This window comes from Barbus barbus (assembly GCF_936440315.1).
Source record: "Barbus barbus genome assembly, chromosome: 24".
Lineage (NCBI taxonomy): Eukaryota > Metazoa > Chordata > Actinopteri > Cypriniformes > Cyprinidae > Barbus > Barbus barbus.
This window is the reverse complement of record NC_136752.1, coordinates 21,136,750-21,151,443: the sequence shown is the minus strand read 5'-3', so window position 1 is coordinate 21,151,443 and position 14,694 is coordinate 21,136,750. Positions and strand designations below refer to the sequence as shown.

The following is a 14,694-nucleotide window of genomic DNA, read 5'->3' as shown; positions in this document are numbered from 1 at the left end:
ACCTTCAGACATAAACCTACATATACAAAATATATTTCTAACTATGACCAAAATACATGCACTATTATGCTTTCAGAATGTTGTCATACCTGCACGCTGACCAAAGACTGAGCTGTCAGTTTGGAGCGCTCCTCGTCTTCAGCACTGTCCGCAAACTCACTATTGCAGTCTTCATCATCCTCCTCTCCATCATCTGATGTGAATCCTAGAGGAAAAAGTATTGCATTGTTAGTACAGAAATACACCCAAATGCATTCACACACTAACACTGTGCACTGACTGTTGCATACGTCACTATAGAGACTAGTGAACATAATACTCTAATGAGACTCATCTTACTGATAGTGGGCTTCTCTGAGTAACCTCTCATCTGCAGCATATTCTCAAACTATTCTACCATAAAACCAAACTAATCCAGGATCATACTGACTCTCAGTGACAAATAGATATACCTCAGGCCAGTATACACACAAAACACAAGCAGAAAGACAGGAAGAGCAAGAGAAAATAGATAAAAAAAATACTAATTTCCTGAGTGGCAGCACTGCCCACTTCTGAATTCATTCCATTACTGTACAAGTAAACGATTTGTAAAAGTTAACAGAAGCCGGTTTTGAATACTATATTGTAAATTCAGTGGTATATTAATATTTTCTGCAGGTTATTTAACTTTAAAAAGGAAAGATGTTATGAATAAGTATAAGACTAATGGCAAGCTAATTTTATATTTATGTAAATACAGTGATACTGGATAGTAGAAAGAGGTTTAACTGTTTATAGCCAACAAGATTCTACTATTAATGAATATTAAAATATAAGCTTTATGAAAGGGAAGCTGCTAACAAGCTATCAATTTATGAACTAATGCTTAGTGTGCGCTGCATTTACTAATGAACAGAATAATGTGACAATTTCATGACATAGATATAAATCAGCTATTTTTAAGATTTGAGAACCTTGAGTGATTGACAGTATTATTCTGAATTGTGTCACAGGACAACACTGAGCAGTGAGCTCTATTGTGTATGTTGTGTAGTATCCAAATGGATCATATATAAGCAAACAGATATAAAGAAAAGGTGTTTGGTTAGGTTTAATGTGCAGCATTTAAACTTGGGTATTAATTGTGCTTGTGACTTTAGGAAAAGGGAAAGAATGGAAAGAGAAGAGAAACATATAGAAGAGAAAAGATCAGCCCAAAGGCCCAATATGTCGCAGTATAAATAAACACGTTTTCACCATATCACCACCAGTGTTTTTTCTTTTGATTCAGTATATTTCATCAAATAATTTACTGAGAGTCAAAATGATCATGGTACATACAAAAAAAATGAAAACTTATCTAACATGCACAACACGTATATCATTTAAATATCCATAAAGGCATCAGTTAGGCAGCAACGTGGTGTATTCAGCTCAATATTAAGTGCAGATGACATGCTACAAACATCAGTTGTTTTGCATGCAGAGACATTTATGTTAACATATATTAAATCTATGCTCTAAACCTATTGAATAAATCATTATAAAACAACACAGAAGCACTTAAATACAACCAAACTGTCATTTTGAAGTACTACAGTGCTTTTTTTACAGATTTCTACAGTAAACACAGCGACAGTGAAATAAAAGAATACCCACTTTTGGTAGCCCTCAAATTTATATATTAAGGTTTTAGATTTTTTTGCTTTAAATTAATAAATAAAAGTTAAACACATGGAATATTAGAAAAAAAAAGATCTCAAATACAAATGATTGCACTGTTGAAAATAAAACAGAACATTTAAAAACTTCACGCACACATGTAAGATGAAATATAAGTAAACATTATGTTGTTAGAATTCATTACAATAGTATCTACAAAACACTAGTGCAGGGTTCGGGAACCTATGGCTCCATCATCACGTGACTCGCCAGATCTCTCACCCTTTACCAACAAATTATCTATTACAAAAATTAGACATCACTAGGGATCAGCAATTTCTTTGTTGTAGGGCCTACATAAGCTGATAAAAGGTTTAAAATAATTGTACCGGCTAAAGTGCATGTTCAGGGCTATTTGTGAGAGTCACGACAGCAAACCACTGACGTGTCTATATGGTAACGTAGAGCTCCTGCACTCAGATTCATAGCTTGTTTGTGGTAATAGCAAAAATAAAGTTTTTTTTGGACAGCAGAAAAAGAGTAAAAGTATGTAAAAAAAAGTGACAGGACTGAAACATATACTTTGTTTCATAGAAGATGGTGTTCTCCTGTGACAAGAGCCAGTATGAAACATTTCACCAGTCACTTTTGCTTTTTCCGTGCAGCTTTCAGTGGGTGGGACTGTTAGCGTTATTAATAAAGGAACGTGAATGAATGAGAGAGTAAAGAGCGGGGCATGCTTGATATTAAAAATACAGACAGTACTAAAAACTCAAAGCCGCAAAACGGAAATCAATCCGCTTCTGAATGGATGTTTTCTGCACGCGAGGTCCGAGTGGAACACGGACAAGCATAGTATACTTTGTCTTCGGTGACATGCCCAAATACGGTTGACATGCACCGTGCATTATTCTTCACTCACTCAGGCTCTCTCTCTCTCACACACACACAGAGAGAGAGAGAACTCTGAAGAGAATTCATACCCCTGTAAATCAATCTCATAGTAAAAGCCCTGCACAATTTTCGTGTTTACGTTCGTGGTTGCATATTTGTGTATTTTAGTTTCCATGGTCCTAATAAAGTTACTATTATTAAAACGATATTGAAAAAATACATGCATTTTATATAATATTAGGCTCTATATACACATATATATATATATATATATTTATTTATTTAGTCATTTAGCAGACGCCTTTATCCAAAGCGACTTACAAATGAGGACATAAGAAGCAATCAAAACCAACAAAAGAGCAACAACGTGCAAGTGTTATAAGTCTCTGTTAGCCTAACGCAGTACAGATAAATATTATTATTAATAAAAAAATATATTTTTTATAAAAAGACAGATAAAATAAAATTAGAATAGAGAGAGCTAGGGTTAGAGGGTCAAGTAAAGATGGAACAGATGAGTTTTTAGCCGTTTCTTGATATAGGCTCTTTTGGAAAAATGCATTAACCAAAAATAAAAAACTGGATCTTTGGTCAAAAAAGGTTCCCGACCCCTGCTCTAGTGGCTTCAAATAACTAAAATGCACAGTTCAGTCTTTAGTTGTAACTAATTCAAACATTGGTTAATCTCAGCACATGCTTATCTAGTAGTTATAATTGCGATGCAATGCACAAGGCATCATTTGTCCTCTGCAGCCCGGGAGGCCACATTACAGACCAAACTGCAGCCCGTCCCCACCTCCAAAATCAACATGGGATTTAGTCGTCTGTCCTGTTTCCATGGACACCAGAGGATCCAAAACAGCCTGCTTAAAAAATAATAATCATACAGTATATGTATAAACAGTTGAAACTGTACAGTACCACACAAGTCATGCAGTTTAATGCTGATTCAATTTGTTTCGTTTAAACTCGTCTACATTTTTTTGTTGATATGCTTACCTTGTGATTAATGCAGGTGGTGTCCTGATGTTCCACCTTCTCTCTCAGCATCTGTAGCTCTTGGGTCAGTCGCTCTACCAGCGGTAAATCTGACGGATCCACCAACTGCATCTGTAAGTCCTGAATAAATCAAGACAATAAATACCCACACCTACAAAAACATAAAATTTTAAACTCAAAGGCTAAACACAAACCTTGATGATTTCCTCTTTGATGCTCAAAGTCCTGCTCAAAGCTTCTATATCTGAAGCCTGGGTCTGGAGTTGTTCTTGGTGGGACGCTAAGGTGGCATGCAGGTCGGTAAGCTTGTTCTGGGCCTCTCTTTCTCTGCGAAGAGTCAGTTGGAGCTCATCCTGAAGAGTTTGTGTGTCTGCTTCAGTCAACTGTGGGTTAGCTGACCTAAGTTGCCTGCGCAGCTCCTGCACCCGAGCGGTCTGTTCGGCCATCACCTGACCCACACGCCCTACAGAATCCTGGGAGATTGAGTGCGATGTTAAAAAGTGATTTAAAGCTCAGGAGGTACATTAGATTGTGCTACAATGCCTGTCAGTGGTAGAGTGTTACCTTGATGTACTGCTCTCTTGCACTGATGGTGTTAAGCAGGTCTTGGACCTGTGAGTGATGCTCTTGAGTCTGTCTGCTGCGGTCCGACAGCAGCTCCTGGAACAAACGCTCTTTGAGCTGAAGCCGAGACTTGAGCTCCTCAGCCACCTCAGTAGGCCCGACTGACACCTTACTGAGAAGAACCGCTGTCATCTCCTGCAGAGATGCATGTTGGATGGAATGAAGTTAAAGAGTTCAAAAGAACACTAATGTGCATTATATCTGAAGCGTGTGTTCACCTCTGCCTCTTTGGTGCGTGTGTGCAGCGACGTCTGCAGCTGGCTGATTAAAGTGTCTCTTTCTCTCAGACTGCATATGTGTGATTCTTCTCTCTCACGCTGAATGCCTTGAGTATTGCGCCAGGCCTCACACACCTGCTCCAGTTCTAAACCTTTACCACGCAGCAACAACTCCAGACTCTGTACAAATAAGCACATGAAAATAGTTTTAAGTGGAACATATTGCTGGTATTCATAATTTTAGCAGTATGTGAGTGAGACATCAGTACTGTGATGGTTTCCTCGTTGTTGGACAGCACACATCGAAGTTTCTCCAGGTCTCTTTCTTTCTCTCTCAGCAGCAGTTGGAGTTTATGCACTTCGTCTTCCTTCTGTTCCATGCACGTGAATTTATCGTCTATCGCTCTCTGAGACAGGTAAGGCAAACTTTTTTGATATAGCACATTTCATATACAACGGCAATTCTAAGAAAATTTAAATTATGACATACACTACCATTCAAAAGATTGGGTGTTTTTTGAAAGAAATAAATACTTCATATAAATGAATTTAGCAAAGAAACATTAAATTAATCAAAAGTGACTGTAAAGACATTTATAATTATTTTTATTTCAAATAAATTCTGAAACTACATCAAAAATACTGAAAAAACTTATATCATGGCTTCCACAAAAATATTAAGCAGTCCGTTTTTCAACACCAATTATGTTTTTTTGAGCATCAAACCAGCATATTAAAGTGATTTCCTGAAGGATCATGTGACCTTGAAGACTGAAGTAATGGCTGCTGAAAATTCAGCAATGCCATCACAGGAATAAATTACATTTTAAAAACATTAAAATACACAATAGTTACTTTTAATATTTCTCAATATTAATGTATTTACTGCTTTTGTAAAAAAATAAATGCAGCCTTTGTGAATATAAAAGAAAACATTATAAATCTTACCAACCCTAAACTTTGTAGTGTATATAAAGCTACTTAAAAATAGTTAAATAGGTAAAATAGCTTGTGTGATTATGTACCTCCAGCGCTCTCTCTCTTTCCTGAATGCGTTGTTTGAGCTTGTGGATGAGGTTGTCTCTATTCCCGACAGGATCTTTCTGACCATCCACCAGCTCACTGTAGTCCTGATCAAACAGAAGAGTATATTGTATGAGAGATTAACATACTAACAGAAAGTCTATCAGTACTAATACTAGGACTAATAATCAAAATGTTATTTGCATGTCTTACTTCTATCAGACGTTCTTTGTGCTCTAGTGAGGTCTTCAGTTCTCGGATGGTCCTCTCTTTTTCCTCAACCTCTTTCTCTCGTTGTCTCCATTCGTCTCTCCATTTCTCCTCCATTTGTTGTCCCTCAAGGCGAGCCTTCTCTAGAGCAGCCTGTAGATCCTGGTTGTGTCTTTCTCCCTCTTGGTGCTGTTGGAGGGCTCTCTGTAGGTCAGTCTGCAGGCGCTGGTATGCACGAGCCAGGTCTTCTTCTCGCCTCTGGCCCTGCTGCTGTGCCCTTTGAAGGCCCTGCAGCTCCAGCTGGGCTGAGAACGAAGAGCCCTGGAGGTCCAAAAGATCAGCCTGCATACGACTCGGAGCCACTCCAGGAACCTGCGCCAGCAAGCCGTTGGGAGATATAACCAGATATAGTCATTAAAACCTTTTGACATTGCACTTAACAGAACTTGACAATAAATAGAAAACTTGGAGGAGTGAGATCTTTCAATTTTAGGAGGATTCCCACCTGCTGCTGCTGAAGCTGGTAATGGTTGTTCTGTTGCTTCAGGGAGCGCAGAAGTTCCTTCTGTTCTTCTATAAGCCGGTGGAGATCAGTAATCTAGCATGAAAAAAAAGTAATCAATTAAGGATTGAAAATGGATTTAATGACACACAAACGAAATAATCTATAATGGGGAGTTTGAGCAAAATTAATCAAAAAGTACTAAAGTTATGTAAAGGTTTTGTCATTTCTGATCAAGTCTTTAGCATTTAATAGCTTTTAATAATAAATTTGATCAAAAATTTGTCACCTAACATTACATTTCCCTTATTCAATGTGCATAGCTAGAAAAGTGAACTTCAGAGAGTAGCATATCTGTAAAATGCTTTCTATATCTTTCAAATAAATATCACCATTTGAGTTCAATTTCTTAAAAAACATTTTATTTTTATATCAACTCCTTGGCAATGTCTGGAGCAGAAATATAAGAATTCTTACTTTACTGCATAATACTCAAAATGTATTTCTGGGTCAAACTGACTCAAAAAGATGACATATTAATGTGGCTATACTACTTCAAACCTACATTTTCCTGTACTTTAACTAGCAGTGCAAATACCAAACAGTGTGTCTCAAGCATGTGGAGAAAGCCTGATATTCCAGTCACCACTTTGAGCTTTCAGGGCAGACATACCTCACAGTCTTTAGTGTTGTGTGAGTCACTCAAGGTCTGTATTGTTCTCTCCTGACCACATGCTGCTTCTCTGAGAGAGCGTAGTTCACTTTCCATGTCCCCGAGCCTCTGTTGTAACTTCTATTCACACACACAAACAAAAGGGCTCAGAACAACAACGATTTAATGATTCCCATTCCTGCTGAGACATAACAACACCACAGCAACAACAGTACACCAAATGACTGTCAGATGCTTGATGAAACATCACATTTGATGTCAATAATACCTTATTACTGGCCTCGCTTTCTCGGATCTTGGTCTGGAGAGACTGGACCTGCTGTTGGGCCTTCTGCAGCTCGCTCACACACTGACCCGCTGCATTCTCGTACTCCACCAGCTGGCACTGCTGCTCCTCAATCAACCTCTGAAACAGACAGTTCATACAAACAAATATTTAAAACTCTAGGATTACAGTTACTTGTTTCAGAGACAGAAAAATGTATTACAATTTGATTAGATTTGAAATTAAAGTTGTCTTTTCTGCAAATGCAACCCTGATCGACAGGCCAGGAAAATTTTACATTAATCAATCTAATCAAGCCTTCATTATTTCCTACTCAATATTTATGGTAATGTAAATGCTATTTCATATTTTAAGAGTCAATAAATACTCTGTATGATATCTAAACTGTCCACTACTCTCCATTACAAGAAAAACGTATTATTGTGAGTGATAGGACACAAGTAGTGCTGAACAAACAGTTATGGCCATTGCCTCCCTCTACAACTTCCTCAGGAAGTCCTATTTTTCCATGGCGGCATGCCATTCACTTCCTTGTTTTTGATTATCACTTAACTTCATTTCTCTCTCTATTTACTGACATAAGTTCTTATAATGATAATATAAATATAAATAAATAAAAGAAAAATTATATAAATAAAAAATATAAATAAAAAATCTCTTTAATAAACAAAGTCTTGAAAAATAAAAATTAATCTAGCACAATTAATTAAAGGATAAAATTTCTGAGCCCTGTCTACGGTAGCATACAGTGATTACAAGTGGCTTTGCATAGTACAATCCTGCTGACTGTGAACACTAAATATCAGATTACTCATACTGCCAGTTGCTTTATCTGTCATTACATGGACTCAACATGGACACAACAGGGGTTTACCGATTAATGGATTAAATTAAAAACATTACATTGGCAAAAAAATTTAATAAATCATGCAACATACTTCATTCTGTTTTTTAACATATACACACTACTGTTCAAATGTCTGAGGTTGGTAAGATTTTTTTTATTGTTTTTGAGAGAAGTCTTTTAAGCTTACCAGTGCTGCATTTATTTGATCCAAAATACCGGAAGAACATCAATATTGTGAAATATATATATATATATATATATATATATATATATATATATATATATATATATTACAATTTAATATAACTGTTTTATATTTTAATATATTTTCAAATATAATTTATTCCTGTGTTGAATTTTCAGCAGTCAGTCAATGGAGAATATTTAACTCCAGATCCTTTAGAAATCATTCTAATATGCCAATTTGCTGCTCAAGAAACACTTCTTATTAGTTGCTGCTAAATATGTTTGTGGAAACAGTGATTTTTTTTTTTCAAAATAGAAATTTCAAAAGAACAGCATTTATTTGAAACTGAAATTGTAATTATTTTGCAGCATTTTAAATGTTTTACTATCACTTTTTAAAGAACTAAATGCACCCTTGCTGAATAAAAGTATACATTTCTTTAAAAAAAATCTTATTGACCCCAAACTTTTGATTGTTAGTGTAAATATAGAGCCAATATGTATTCATCAGAGGAGCGAGAATAAAATGATATCTTTAGAATTAGCCTGTGGCAGGAAGCACTGTTGCTCAAAACAACAGTTGCTAGGAAAGAATTGCTAAGAAGATGATGGGTAACCTAGTAATCAAAAGCAATCAGAGAGCTGGAGAGCTCTGGGAGGGAAAAAAGGCCTGAGGGAGTTTCTTCATCTACTCATCTAGTTTATGCTCTATAAATTCATCTTTCCTGTTTCTTAATATACTATGTACACAGTCCAAAAAGATCCTTTTCAAACAACCATTATTAATTTTTCCTTTTCTTCATTCTGATGGTTTTCTGAGAATCTTTAGGTCTTTCTGTGTACCTTCTGAAGGCCCAACGGCTTGCACTGCACATACTCATCCAACCACAGGTCTTCCATTTCTGCCAACTCAAACTGAAGCTCCTGCTGGATGCTGGAAGGAGCATCTGGAAGATGGGGAGAAATGGGACACTCTATCCCAATGGGAGGCACCTGTAGCAGAGGGTAAGGACTCTCCATGGGTGTAGCGTTAGGTTTGAGGAGCACAGGAATTCGACTGCCTCTGTGACTCTGGAGAGGGTGATATTCAAAGCTTTTGAGCAAGCTGAGAGCCATATGAAGTCCACACAGAGAATCAGGCCTCTTGATAGCAGATCGTTCCTCTTCAGACTCTTCCTGCCTGGTGTTAAGATGGACTTTTGGATAAGACTCTTGGGTGACATCTACAGCGGTGTCCAAAGACTCCACAGAGGAGGCAGGACTCACGCCAACAGGCTCTGGATCACTGGGGTGGCAAGTTTGGTTGTTCTCGACAGGTTCAGTTTCTGGTGGAGGAGCGGATGGAACGGTTTCCTCAGCGCAGTCCAGAACACTACCGGAATACCGTGTGGAGGGCCCACAGGAAGTGCTCCGACCCACTTTCCTGGGAACCTTGCAGACAGCCTCATAATCTGAATCTGCCACTCGCAGTGCAGCGCACCCTTTGCACTTCCTGGGACGGGAACCTGAAGTGGCGTCTGCTGCCGCATGGCATTGATGGTGAACAGGGCATTGGTGGTCTTGAACCTGCTCTTGAGCGCCTTGCTCAGCCCAGGACTCATAGATGGAGTATGTCAGATCTTCCTGCAGTAGAGCGTTGTATTCAGATTCAGCCAACCTGGAGAAGTCAACTACAGAAGAGTCCGCAGCACCGCTATCCACTCCAAAATCATCAGCGTTGTTTTTGCGATACAGTCCACCAATGCACTGTCTGAGCCTGTCTTTCTCCAACAAGAGCTTCTGCATCCGTTCGACAGACAAGGCCTCCACCCTGGCGATCACAGTGTCAAAGCGGTACATTCGGTCCAGCATGAAGGCACACTTGCTGCAGGCAAACTCTCCCCTGCCATCTCGGGTCATTTCCCTGCCCAATGCGTAGGACAGCAGCACCTGCAGACTCAGCTTGGCCGTTGGGTGGAAGATCCATCTCCGCTGGTTACCATAAAGCTCCCTTGCACAGATGCGACACACGTCCTTCATCTTTGAGTCCAACATTATAAACCTTCAACTAAATAATAACCTACAGTAGTTTGTTGAAAGAGCGAAAGAGAAAATTTCATGGCATTTATAGTTCCTAAATTTCTATTCTTCTCCAGTGCCGAGCAATGGAAAACAAGACATTTGAACAAATAAATAAAGCAAAGTGTATCTATTTAAAAATATAATTGGAAATTATTACAATTTCATGTCACTTTTTATCATTAATGAGATGATGCCTTTAATTCATTCCATTCAATTGATTCAATCTTAAAGTTGTGCTGTTTTATATCCTTATCGATCGTTCTGTAAACAGATATATCGCTGGAGATAAATGTAGATTTTGATTTCGATGTTGAGATGCTCGTCCTCAGCGGAAATTAAGATGCGTTGTCCTTCACTCTCGTGCTCCAGATTGTGTTTCATTCGCTCTTCTGTGAAGACGCCGACATGACAGCACATCATTTAAATCCCACCGCTCGAGCAGCTTTTAACAACGTGTCATTTTTACATAACCACCGCTACCCGAAATGTAGACGAAAATAATATCATATTCTGTCCCCGTTCGACCACACTAGAGATTGACAGTATTTCGTGTAAATAACCGGGTCTCAATGTACAGAGAGCGGAGCAGCAAACGATGAGGCAGGGAAGAATGGCGCGTTCCATTTTCTGAACAAAGAGGGGTGTCGTAAACATACGTTTCTACAATACATCTTACTTATTTAAAACGTAGTAACGGTTAATAACTTCTTAACACGCGCTTAAATTAAAACCATCTTATAGATTAATGTTTTATGGTCCATTGTTTGTCAACAGTGTTTTTGTAAATTCTTCAAACACCCCTCGGTACACACAGTGGTACCGGTCGAACATAGGAAACAAGCCAAGCAAACGATGACACTACTTTACATACTTATTTCCATTTTTGACAAAGCAATGCAGCTGAGAAAGTGATTTGTTTCTCCGACGCACTGGATTCATAATATCTATCTATCTATCTATCTATCTATCTATCTATCTATCTATCTATCTATCTATCTATCTATCTATCTATCTATCTATCTATCTATCTATCTATCTATCTATCTATCTAACATGACAATTTATTTAGGGATGTAATCATATTCAGTATTGGGGGAGCCCAAATGTAAAAAGCGGTCTAGGTCAGTACATCACTGATCTAAATATTCGTAGTTAAAATCCTGAATAGTTGTTTCTGTTAACATAATAAATGTGCAATTGTACTGGGCCCGGCTTGTAAATTGACTAAAACTGTCACTTGTTAATTTTACATAGATCAACCAGATTTGCAATCAACATTCAACACAGTAAACTTATGAGGGTAGATGGCTCAGTCTCATCACTTCATATTAATTCTATTGATTATAGATAGATAAAACTGAATGATGTTTTACGGTGATATTTGCACATTTTGGCAGTTGTGTGGTGTCTCTGTGTGGATTTTTCATTTGAATGTCTTTGGAGACAGAACACCATAACACACACCGCCCTTAATCAAAAACATATTTATCCTAATCAAGCAAATGTAGCATTATGTCATTGTTTATGTCAAACAGTGATAGTGATGGCAAGGCGTTGTTGAGAGACCGTAAAATTAACCGTGAGTTTTCATTACTATTCCGTGTACAGTGTGATGTAATTTAATGTTTATTTTTAAACCTAAACCCAAGTCAAACAAGACAGTGAATACTGCATATCCCTTTACTCCCTTAGTTGTATTATTTTCCCCATGTAATGACAAAACAAATATTTACCAAGAGCAAAGAGCAGCACAGAAAGTAAAATACATGAAAATATTAAAAGCTTGGATTAAGTGCTGGATAAAAAAATGACAAGTTCTTTAAAATACAAGGTTTATACTGTTAAATTAGTTGTAAATGTGTATGCTGGTGTGCAGTCTCAGCTTGCTATAACTATACACTGTCGCTAGATGTCGCTCTCAGCACACTGGTAATGCTTCTTCAGCTAAATTAAAGCCATGTATTATATTAACAATGTGCTAAACTTCAATAATAATTGTGTGTAGATTACATGCAAATACTTAAAAAAAAAATTAACTTGAGAGAAAACATAAATAGGAAAAGTCTTACTTGCATCTCCTGCTCTGTATTGCCTTTTCCATGAATCATTTCTTCTCTGAGAGTCTAAAACAGAGAAAATTATATAGCCTGCTGCCTGACACAATAAGCTATGTCACAGTTTAAAAATGAAAATTCTGTTTTGCTGTTTTACCCTGTAATATTAAATAATAGTCAGTATTTTTTAACCTTACTGGAAAAATGTATAAAAACAGTTTGCCTTTTTTTGTTGTTGTTTTTTTGAATATCATATGTAATACTTTGGGCTTTGGCTTTTTCATATTGTATGATTATAGTAAGAATGTGTAACTAATACACCTCACTGTTATCCAGAGGCCCGAACTAAGCAAAATATTCAATTTGGTGCAGTTGATATTTGTATGACCAAAAAGTAAGATGGAAATCTGATAGCTTACATAGTAATGTAATTCAATGAAATTGCAGACAAATTACAAAAAAATGCATATACATATCCCATGTTGGGAGATACTTAAGTCCTAAGTTGCCTCAGACCAGTAAATGTCCATCTTGAAATATTCCTTACAATACAAAAGTTATTGTTACATTACTTTATGAAAAATAAGTGAAGATTTCACAGCACAAGGACACATGTACCACGATCTGAAGGTGAACATTTTCTGAAATGTACTAAATGGCTTTTTAATAAGATTACAGAAGGCATGTAGTAGATTGTGTCTGCAAAGTTTTCATCATTTTGATAATTTAGAGGCCTTAGATATTTGCGTATCAAATACGATAGAGCAGGCTTTACAGGGTTAAACAATTTCCTTTGAATTTGTCAATTCCCATGTTTTGGTCCATTTTAGTTCATTGTTTATACTGTGTTAAACAAGTTTATCTACACACAGGCTTTAACAATTTTTATTCATCTCAGTTTGCATATGAATCTAAGGCAAAGTTAATATAAATTTCCCTGTGTATGTGATTTATACCCACACTGTAAATATACTAATCTGGGAGAAGTATTGAATCACTCCTGCATGTGCCATGGTGCCATGACCTATTTTCAATGGCATGACTGTGTGTGTGTATGTGTTTATAAATACAATCTGATATCTGAATCCATTTTCCCTTTAGGGGTTGAATAGGGGCCAGAGGCCAAAGTGACCTAGTTAGCTGCTGGCTTTTAACCACATTGAGGAGTATAGTAAAGCCAGATATTGCATGCACAATCACATTGATTTGAGTGTGTATGCTATTTGCCCAAAAGCATTATACTGTGACACATTGGCTGCTGCAGGGGCGACGCATTTAAAAAAGGTTACTCATTATCAGGGCCACATGAAATCTGTGTGTGCATTTTGATGGATGAGATCCTATACACGCTACCTCTGTGTGTTTCTCTTTCTGCTGGAGGGAAATGTTAAGGCTCTGCACTTGCTCTTCCAGCTGAGTTAGTTTTATAGTAAGGCCATCCCTCTGTGCACTCAGATCGGCTGCCTCTTGCTCTCTCCTGCATACGGTTTCATTCAGTTCTTCTATCAACCTAACAGAAACAAAGAGGCATCAGAGATTGTTTTTATTTTCATTCAAAAATCTCAGCATAACATTTAGCAACATATCTGAATCAACTTATTCAGTCCTGTAATGTTTACCTGTCCTTCTTAGCCATCTCTTCATGTTGTGCCATGGCAGACAAGCTTTCATTTCCCTCCTGCATTTCCATCATCATCCTCCTTTCTAGAGCCAAACAGCGCTGGGACTCTGAATCTGCCAGAGAAGCCATTTTTTCTGCTTCACTTCTTGCCAGTTGAGCCTCCTGAAAACGAAAATTACATAAAATGCAATGATTTTGGTTCTGGATGGAGTCTCTTAGAACAGAATTTGCTTCAGAACACACAAGAATAAGTAACCAAGAACAGCAAAAGCATTTCAAATTTCATTGTAATGAGGTCAGTTTATTGTGCATAGGAACCCAATGTGCACCTCCTGCAGAAGCTGGATCTTGGTCTCCAGAATCTCTTGCATTTGTCCGATCTCCTGCTGCCGTTCCTCACAGCGACGCTGCACCTCCACCTCATTCTGATTGGTCAGACTTTCTGCTGTGGTTCTGCGAAGTGACACAATACAAACAAAATAGTTTAGTGAACAATTCGGAAAGAATGTGTCAAAACAAATCCATCGATACAAATGAAAAAGGACGCTTTTGGCCAGAATGCTGCCTGTGCCATTGTGGATTTGTCTCAAAGTTAACTGAAAGGCTAAATCAGTGAATTACATCTTCCATGATCAATTGAAATGTACACTATTGCATCTTTTAAACAAAACTGTAGAACAGCACTTAATCTATAATAAGTCTTAATAACATAGAAAGGAAATGCTTTTGCACTGAAATAAATGACAGTTACTTGATTTAAATGAAGTGGAACAGTGCATTTTGTACCACCTGGTTAATTGTACTGTGGTTAGTAAGTGGATGCAGGAGTTTACAATGACATACAGCACCTAA

At 37.5% G+C, this 14,694-nt stretch overlaps 2 protein-coding genes across 2 annotated transcripts in view; both read right to left on the bottom strand.

The window, feature by feature from the left end:
* The window catches only part of LOC306843933 (myomegalin-like), a 69,279-nt gene that overhangs the window by 21,319 nt on the left and 33,266 nt on the right, over positions 1-14,694 (bottom strand). The window contains exons 6-21 of the mRNA XM_079375678.1: positions 14,172-14,295; positions 13,841-14,004; positions 13,575-13,731; positions 12,237-12,290; positions 7,056-7,193; positions 6,788-6,907; positions 6,118-6,210; positions 5,616-5,984; positions 5,405-5,509; positions 4,649-4,786; positions 4,380-4,559; positions 4,102-4,296; positions 3,732-4,010; positions 3,538-3,657; positions 3,335-3,401; positions 90-205 (exon numbers count right to left, since the gene is read on the bottom strand). Coding sequence (XP_079231804.1) covers positions 90-205; positions 3,335-3,401; positions 3,538-3,657; positions 3,732-4,010; positions 4,102-4,296; positions 4,380-4,559; positions 4,649-4,786; positions 5,405-5,509; positions 5,616-5,984; positions 6,118-6,210; positions 6,788-6,907; positions 7,056-7,193; positions 12,237-12,290; positions 13,575-13,731; positions 13,841-14,004; positions 14,172-14,295 — 2,419 coding nt within the window. The remainder of the gene's footprint in view (positions 1-89; positions 206-3,334; positions 3,402-3,537; positions 3,658-3,731; positions 4,011-4,101; positions 4,297-4,379; positions 4,560-4,648; positions 4,787-5,404; positions 5,510-5,615; positions 5,985-6,117; positions 6,211-6,787; positions 6,908-7,055; positions 7,194-12,236; positions 12,291-13,574; positions 13,732-13,840; positions 14,005-14,171; positions 14,296-14,694) is intronic.
* On the bottom strand, positions 8,932-10,259 carry LOC306844158 (uncharacterized protein; the record flags this gene model as incomplete). Its single annotated transcript, XM_079376104.1, has 1 exon — positions 8,932-10,259. Exon 1 carries the CDS (start codon positions 10,138-10,140, stop codon positions 8,932-8,934), a length of 1,209 nt encoding a protein of 402 aa, XP_079232230.1. The 5' UTR covers positions 10,141-10,259.